The sequence below is a fragment of the Petromyzon marinus genome, chromosome 52, assembly GCF_048934315.1.
Source record: "Petromyzon marinus isolate PM22_M1 ecotype Great Lakes invasive population chromosome 52, UKy_Petmar_22M1.pri1.0, whole genome shotgun sequence".
In the NCBI taxonomy this organism is placed as follows: Eukaryota; Metazoa; Chordata; class Hyperoartia; order Petromyzontiformes; family Petromyzontidae; genus Petromyzon; species Petromyzon marinus.
Window position 1 is genome coordinate 9,902,297 of NC_133718.1, and position 9,189 is coordinate 9,911,485.

Here is a 9,189-nt window from a genome sequence, read left to right on the forward strand (position 1 = left end):
GCATACAACAACAGCAGCCACTATAAATTGGCCAGGCAGGTGCTTTCTTTTGGTGGGCAGAGTGATGGCAATGCCACAACTCTTCGTGGCAACCCTGTAGGTTCAGCCACCCGTGCACTTGCTTTGGTCAGGAGGTACAGATACAGGAAGTGAGACATATCGACAGAGACACACAGACACGGACACGGAGCTGCCAGGCGCGGTTCGTCCCCCCTAGGCACGTTGGGGCGCTGCCCCAACCAACTAGCTGGAGAAGATTAAATTATTTCTTAAATAAAAAAAATACTTTTATATGAATCTATTTATTTTGATTTATAGCTTTCGTGACTGCAGTAATTCATATTCTTAGCTCTTTCGGTAAAGTAACGTTGAAGGGAAACAATAAAATAAATATATATTTTGAGTTGTACGCCTTTTGGCGTCTTCTGGTCCAACACCAATGGAGACTAGGCTCTAAGAAAAGCTGTCTCGGGTGTGGACCAATCAAATTCAAGGACAGTGCATATTATTATCAGAGTTGTCTTTTTTGTTTGCATTCTGACTGCTTGTGTTGTGTTTTTTGCAAACATGATGCCTTGAATAAAGGTGTCAGTTTTTGTGCCAGTTAAAAGGGTAAAACCTATTCCTAAAATAAATATTGTTTTATATATTTTATTGTTTCCCTTCAACGTGACGTTACCGAAAGAGCTAAGAATATAAATCGTCTCGTGTTTAAAAATATGATTGTTTCAACGTGAATTGCTTAAGGAAGGTAACATTTTAAGTTCGCATTTGAAACCGCTGCATAGCCACAGTGTGATTTGTGCCTCGGGGAGGTCTCGGGGCGGCTGTGAAGGCGTCCGAGTGAGAGGTTTCCCACTTCAGTCGTTGCCATTCGCTTCTAATTTCAGCCACTGCTTTTGACACCCATTCAGGGCGGTGAATAAGACGCACGTGGCTGCAGTGAGACGATGTCACAACGCTCGGTGGCACTGCGAAAATATTTAATAGAGCAGCAGGTCACGGCTTTTGGCAGTGTCAAAGGGTTGTTGTTGTAGTGTGGACTTGAGAGGGTAATGGGGACAGCATTTGAGTGTTTTGTTGTTTTGTGTCGTATTGTTTATGAATGCCCACCGTTGCGAGATAGGACAGTTCAAGAAGTACTTTCACGGGGGTACCGATAACATGACGAGCTTTTCTTCATGAGAACGCCACCGTTACAGGCGTCACTCACGGCAGCCCCACCTCGTGGACATGTCACGAGCCGCCTCTAGCAGCTGCACAAACACAACAACCGCCATTCGCCACTAAGTGGCGGTGACGTCACCACGACGCTTGTGCCAGGCCATGTGCACCATGAGGCCATGAGGCACGGATACACAAACGCAGAGACGCAGCGATTTAATGGATGAACGAGCTTTCTAAATCTCGTTTCAATGGTCACTTTTATTCAATAAACTATGTTCAATGAGTTTAAGACGTAGGCTTTCGCGACCAATATTATCCATGATAAAGGTTTTGTTTTGGGTGGCGTAAATATCAATGCGTCGTGAAACCCGCACAAGTTATGCATATTCCCAGTTGTTTTCTCCAGTCGTGCATTCTCCCTCACGCACTTAGCCAGCTCGTTGTAGGCAACTTTTATTTTACACTCGAATTAATCTGGAGCTGTGCCCTCTACCAGAAGAAACTCGACTCCCAGAGACCACTCTCGGTTGATGGTGGTGAAGAAGCCAAGGCTGTCGGTCCCTTACGTAATTAATACTGCAACAACAAGGAGACACGTGAGTTGGTTGTCATTGGTGGTTATTGGCAGTGGAAGGCAGCGTGTCTTGCTGCCTCAGAGAGAAGAGAAAGGCGCTGGAATGCGACGAGAAAAAAAACTGCCCTGCAACTTCAAACTCGCAAACGATTGTCACCAGCGGCCATCTTACGTGAGGGAAGCGTCGCCCGTTGTGGTGAACGGGAAATCCGGCGATGACGTCTTCAACACGCCCCTCCACCTCCCCCCGTTTGCCCCCCCCCCCCCCACCGTTAACCTTCCCGCTACCGCTAGGGGCGCTGCGCGAGACGCTTGCGAGGCAAATAAATAAATAATAAGGGCGCGGCTCGGCCTGTGACGTCATTTATCCGGTTTGGGGGCGGGGTCAGCGCGTCACATCCGGCGATGACGTCGCTATCGTCACAGGCTTAATGCACACGTGACGCTCACACGCGAGTCTCACACCTGAACTGGCTTCGCGTTGGCAACACGTCGTGGCAAGATGCTGCTCCTGCATGTAGTCATACCGTTTGTCGCGTTGCTCTTGATTCACTTTCCAGACTGGTTGACTACAAAGGAGTAGGCAGTGTCAACTACCCGACTCCATTGGTCACAAAGCCCAACATAGACCCCTTGCCATGCGTTGTGTCACAGCAGCTCATGGCCATTGCGATAGTGATGATGGCTGTGATCCAGATATTCCTGTGGCGACGTTGGAGCTGTAACCTATCCAACACCCAGCGTTACAGCACCATGCTGTGCGAGGAAAACGTGAAGCTGCGTCAAAGAAGACGCACGGTGGAAGACGACAACGCATTCCTTAAGTTCAGGGAGGCGGAGACGCGTAAAGACAATGAGGCGTTGCGTCTAGAGATACTGCTTCGGGATAACGCAATGGTGCTGAATCAACAGATGCTGTGTGAACAGAACTGGCTCGTAAAGAAGGAGAATCAACGGCTGCGTCACGAGAACGAGAAGCTGATTCGTGCCGCAGCCCCCCACGCCACCACGGCCAACGTCTCCGCCAATGCCGCCGACGCTCCCACCGCCGCGAACGCCGACGCCGATGACGCCACCACCGCCGCTATCACGACTAACGAGGAGACCTCCTTTGCTGCCACAGCCAACACCACATCGTCCACCAATGCCGCAGACGCTCCCACCGCCTCGAACGCCGACGCTGATGACGCTACCGCCTCCATCGCCGCCACTGACACCCCCACCGCCAACGTCACCAACAAGACCAAGAAGCTTAAATTTCGATGTCTCAGAAACTTCTTTCGTAAACGCTTCAATTTGACACGTTTAAGAGCCCGAATAAAAACATCACCCACATAAAGGCAAAAGACAAAGGACCCCCGTATAGCCTTAACAGACTGTTTGGATAATGCCTGTTAGCAAGGACGTATGACGTACACGACCACTCCTCACACACATGGACGCACACACACGCACGTGCCTGACTTACTAATGGGTTCTGTTCCTGAGGACCCTTCGTAAGTCGAATGGTTTGTCAGTCGGGAAGCAATAATGTACTGTATTTAAATGCACATATCCGTCGGTGTCATAAAATGTGTTATGGTTAAACAAAAAAAGGGAAGCACTGTTAAGATTATAAATAAGAATGATTGTATATTTGCATGTAACACTCTAAAAAATGTACTGTATGGCAAATACAACTTAAAATAAAGTAACATGAAAATAAATTCGTTTTGTTTTCGTTACCTTGAGTCCTGATGCTGGCTTGGTTGTGTAGGAGAAATTAATTGTTAATTAAAAGAAGAATTTTGATTTAAAGCTTTGGTGACTGCAGTAATTCATATTCTTAGCTCTGTCGGTAAAGTCACGTTGATGGGAAACAATAAAGTAATAATATATATATAAAACAATAAAAATTCTCACGACGTTTCGACTGCAACACAAGCAGTCATCATCAGCTATGAAAACCAACGGCAAGAACATTTTCACACCTGATGATGACCGTTTCTGTTATGGTCGAAACGTCGTGAGAATTTTGATTGTTTTATACATATTTTGTTTCCCTTCAACGTGACTTTACCGAAAGAACCAAGAATATGAATCACTGCAGTCACGAAAGCTTTAAATAAAAAAATAAAGGTTTTGTTTTGGGTGGCGTAAATATCAATACGTCGTGAAACCCGCACAAGTTGTGCATATTCCCAGTTGTTTTCTCCAGTCGTGCATCCTCCCTCACGCACTTAGCCAGCTCGTTGTAGGCAACTTTTATTTTACACTCGAACTAATCTGGAGCTGTGCCCTCTACCAGAAGAAACTCGACTCCCATAGACCACTCTCGGTTGATGGTGGTGAAGAAGCCAAGGCTGTCGGTCCCTCAGGTAATTAATACTGCAACAACAACAAGGAGACACGTGAGTTGGTTGTCATTGGTGGTTATTGGCAGTGGACGCCCGTGTGTCTTGCTGCCTCAGAGAGAAGAGAAAGGCGCTGGAATGCGACAAGAGAAAAAACTGCCCTGCAACTTCAAACTCGCAAACGATTGTCACCAGCGGCCATCTTACGTGAGGAAAGCGTCGCCCGTTGTTGTGAACGGGAAAGCCGGCGATGACGTCTTCAACACGCCCCCCCCCCCCTTCACCTTTCCCTCCCCCCACGCCGTGAGGGGACACAGGGATTGGCAAAAGCGAGAAACTTTTCCCTGTGTAAGATGGCCGACAGCAACGCGTACATCGCGGCAGCGCTCCCGACCCCCCCTACCGTCCCCCCACCCCCCACCGTTATCCTCCCCGCTACCGCTAGGGGCACGGCACGAAAAACCGCTTGAGTTAAAATAAATAAATAAGGCGCACCTCGGTCTGTGACGTCACAGACCGCATTTTTTTGGGGGGGGGGGGGGGGTCAGCTGACGTGCCCGGCCGGTGTCAGATTCTAACCGCATCACATCCGGCGATGACGTCACATTCGTCACAGGATAAATACACGTGAGAGGGCGATGGTGCTGCATCCACAGATGCTGCATGAGGAGAGCCGGCTCGTAGAGAAGGAGAATCAACGGCTGCGTCACGAGAATGAGAAGCTGATTCGTGCCGCAGCCGTCAACGTCAGCACCTCCACCAATGTCACGGACACTCCCAACGCCGCGAACGCCAACACCAACAACGCCATCACCACGATGCCAACACCGCCGCCACTAATGCCATTGCCAAGACGAATAAACTTTCATTTTTATGGCTCAGAAACCTCTTTCATTCAACTATTTCATTTTAAAAGTTAAAAAGCCCGAATTAAAACATCACACACAAAGGCAAAAGACAAAGAACCCCCGCATAGCCTTCACAGACTGTTTGGACAAGGGCTGTTAGCAAGAACGTATAACCTACACGACCGCTCCTCACACAAAGACAAAGATCCCCCGTTTTGCCTTAACAGACTGTAGGGGCAGGTGCTGTTAGCGAGCACCTATGAAGGCCGAAATGGTACACGAGTGGGTGGGTGGCCAGCACCACGCCCGACTGCCTTTGTCTCCCCAGTGGCGATGTTTACACCGCACCAGGTACTCATTTGAGGCTGAGTCGACCTAGGGGAGGCCCGGGACCGGTTCAGATAATCGCCACTGGTGTTGGCCGTGAGAGGGAATCGAACCCGGGTCGCCAGGTTCATAGCGCAGCGCGCTAACCGCTACACTATTGCTCCCCACACATGGACACACACATGGACACACACACACACACAAGTGGCTGACTTACTAATGGGTTCTGTTCCTGAACAGCCTTTATAAGTCGAATGGTTCGTAAGTCGAGACGCGATAATTAAGTGTATTTAAATGCACATACCTGTAAGTGTTATAAAATGTGTTATGGTTAAACAAAAAAGGGAAGCATTGTTAGGCATAAAAAACAATAATTGTACATTTGCCTGTAACACTGTAAAAAATATACTGTATGGGGAATACAACTCAAAATAAAGTTTCGTTAAAATAAATGAATCCGATTTGTTTTCGTTACCTTGAGTCTAGTCACGTGGTAACACTGTGGTGGTATTGTGAGTAATGTATCACGTGGTAACACTGTGGGGGTATTGTGAGTAATGTATCACGTGGTAACACTGAGAGCCGCTTTAGGGGGTATTTGGCCTACTCTTTCACACGCTTTCCCCCACGATGTGCGACCTGCCGATCGATTAACCGCTCTAGTCGGCATGTAACAATCGCTTTTAATTCCTCGCCTAACAACACTCGCTCATTCGTATGACACACACGGCAACGCTCAAGTGTCCCACCAGGCGAATGTGCTCACGTAAGGTGGAAAGCCAGGGAAGGGGGGAGGATGGGACAAGGGTGGCGACGGGTAGGCCCACGGTGGGACGCTCTGCTTCTGCTTGTAACCCTTCTTCCATGCTCCGTGCCCACCCTTGGGTCTGCCTGGCATCTCGTAGTCGTCGGCGGAGGGGGCACTCTCCTGCGGCGTCGGCACACACACGGGAACGCACATCGGAGAGACGCTTTCGCGCGATTCTGCATTCCTTAAATGACTACGGCTTGACCTCGTATAACGGACCATGCTCATAACGACAGCCCGTTTATTACGAGCATAGCTGCAGTGGCGTTAATTCTCGTGTCGATTCGCATACTTCCACACAGCGTCCGGGTTACCTTAGCCACCCTACATATATAACGATCGTGCTCGCTGCCAAGCATCCAATCATTGATGGGTTTTTCTTTTGTATTCTATGAATAATGTACACATGTACCTGCCTGTATGTCATGTTTTAATTTAGCATTTGTTTAGGATGCCTGTTCAAATAAACCATTACAAATACACAGCGACACATTGACGCTGTCACGTGTTTCCTCAAGGTCCAGTTTAAGTTTTCATTCCAGGTTCGCTAGTGGTTCGTTCTAAAGAGGTAATATCTGTATTTACATAACATTACATATGGGCCTTCAAACTACGCACTGCATTGTTGGCACAGCATGTACTTCCACAATGACAGAGATCCCCCGCATAGCCTTTAACAGACTGTTGGGGCAAATGCTGTTTGAGAGCATCTATTAATGCCGGCACGGCACGCGATGGAGATGGTTGGCCAGCACAATGCTTGGCTGCCCTTGTTTCCTCAAATGTGGATATTTACACACAGCACCAGGTGACTATTTAAGGCTGAGGCAACCTACGGGAGGCACAGCAAAAGATTAAATATTAGCCACTGTCATTGGTCGAACTCAAGTTGCCGGGTTCGGGGCGTAGTGCATTGAACCGCACCATCACTGTACTTCCAATGGCACACGTAAAAGACAAAGATCTTCTTGAATTACAAACCACGTGGCAGACGAGTTTGTAATCTGACTTAAAAATCAATCGAAATAGCCTTCATGAAACGGGTTTTCTTCATGTTTTTACTTCTCTTCAAATGCAATGCATTTGGTTCAACGACACTCCACATCTTTAATTCCCCACGCAGAAAAAAATCTTCGTCTTGCTAATCAACCTACTCGTATTGTTACGCTGCAACAGAAGGGCACCTCCTCACCTCCACCCTCGGTAACATGGCCGAATAAAACATCGGGCTGGGTCCACGTCCTGGCGAGAGCCACGTAGCTGCCAACGTTTAGGGGTTAGGCTGCTTTTCTTCACAAATGTATCAAAAGCTTCCTTTCCACCACAATGAAAGAATTATGCCATAATTTACAGCCCTTCATGAAACCATCTTGACAGATGAAGGTCTCACCATGCCGTATTGGGTCATGGGGGGGAGTTGTTTGACCATACATCGCCATTTTGGTTTGTGCATGATGGTCAATGTGGTCCCAGGACTGGTTTTGAAAAGTTACAAGTTTAAGCCTTGGGGGAGGGGGGGGGGGTCGGGTTTTTGCACCACTGGCTCACAGCAAATGAACATTTGCCCCATTGCATGTTTTGAGCAGGAAAGGCAGCTCAACTCTCAACGAATCCATTCATCCGAATCCATCACAGCCCCGCCGCCCCGACTCACCTTGCTGGCCCGGGACGCTGAGTCGGCGTCATAGCTCGCGGCCGCGTCGCTCTCTCCGCCGGCGCCGGCGGCAGACTCCGCCGCTGGCGGCAGAAGATCGGCGAGCTTCAGCTCATCCTCGTTGCCGTGGCCCGTGAAGACCACGACGCAGGTGCCGGCGCTGGCGTCCACCGACTTGATCGTGGCGTCGTAGACCACGCCGTCCTCGGACCAAGCAGCCTGGCACAGGTCGCCCGGCCTCCACTGGCACGCGAGAGGTTGGCACAGAGACGGGCAACGATTGACCCCGTCTAGCCGACGCGTGCCACTGGAGCAAGCGCTGTTGGCACACCTACGGAGGACGGCATGGCGCAACAAGGCGGCGATGCGGCCAGCACCACGCCTGGCTGCCTCGAGTCTCCACAAAGTAAACCGCTTTAGTCTGCGCTCCACCAACGGAAGAAAAGCAAAACTGCATTAACTCTCTCCTGAAGAGCTCCCGTGGCTGGAAGACCTCGACATCGGCATTTAGCTGAGGAAAATTGCCATCCGCAGGACTGTGTATGCTTACGTAGAATTTGTGTTCCTTGTTCTCAGTGTTGTCGCAGCGGGGAACACACAAAGGGACCGTTTGGCTAACCATCAAACTTTTGGCTCGATTTTTCACTGTGCACTTTCAGATTCGCTTCTGCGGCCATCTAGAACGCTCTTCCTTTCCGATATTAAGAAGCCACTGGAGCTATGCACTTTTACATCTAGACTGAAAACGAATTTCTTTAGAACTGATTTTTGTCTTCAGTTTCTTGTACTTCCCCTGCACTTCTGACTAGCGCGGTTGGCTATGTACGGTGCAAAACGTCGTGAGAATTTTAGTGTTTTATTTGCATTATTTTATTATTTCCCTTCTACGTGACTTTACCGAAAGAACCAAGAATATTGTGCGAAAGTAATTCAACATACATACATGAGAATCTTTATTTAGACTGGAGGAATTCGATGAGCTATGAAGCTCATTTTCCCAGATGGTCCAGAATGGGGAGCTCAGCAAAGTACAACAGCAAACAATACAAATGAAATGATAGGAGTGAAAAATAAAGAAAATGGTTAGCAAGTCACTAAATATAAACAAAGAAATTTATTAATTACGGGAGTCCGATTTATCAAGCTTGGGCAAGGCAGCAAAAAACAACAAAACAGTCCCAGGCCACACCGAGATAACACCACACGGTAGCAGTCTCTCAATAAAATGTCACATTAACACTGATCTCGAATCTGGCTACAACTCCAAATGGCTCACACGGTGGAGCCTAAACAGACTGAGAGTGGATTTCGGCAGAAGCAACTCTCTCACGAAATCATGGGTGGTTTCCACGCAAAAGAAGAATTTGATTATGATAATATGGCTTTCCCCTTTCTGGCAATAAAACTGAAAGGGGAAAACCCTATTATCATAATTTAATACTGGCAAAGGAGGTTTCATGAAATAATTTGCTTGTCAG

The 9,189-nt window shown here is 48.4% G+C and overlaps 1 protein-coding gene across 1 annotated transcript; it reads right to left on the minus strand.

The window, feature by feature from the left end:
- Window positions 1-4,932: 4,932 nt before the first annotated feature.
- Window positions 4,933-8,212, minus strand: LOC142931288 (uncharacterized). Its single transcript, XM_076075027.1, has 3 exons — window positions 8,205-8,212; window positions 7,712-8,162; window positions 4,933-6,177 (listed from the first exon to the last, which is right to left on the minus strand). The coding sequence occupies exons 1-3, from the start codon at window positions 8,210-8,212 to the stop codon at window positions 5,986-5,988; spliced, it is 651 nt and encodes a 216-aa protein (XP_075931142.1). The 3' UTR covers window positions 4,933-5,985.
- Window positions 8,213-9,189: the final 977 nt, after the last annotated feature.

Bases quoted from the DNA above. Each gene is read 5' to 3' on its own strand.
- LOC142931288 (XM_076075027.1), bottom strand. The intron at 6,178-7,711 runs GTGAGTCGGGGC...CCGACGCCGCAG, and splicing joins CAGCGTCCCGGGCCAGCAAG to GAGAGTGCCCCCTCCGCCGA.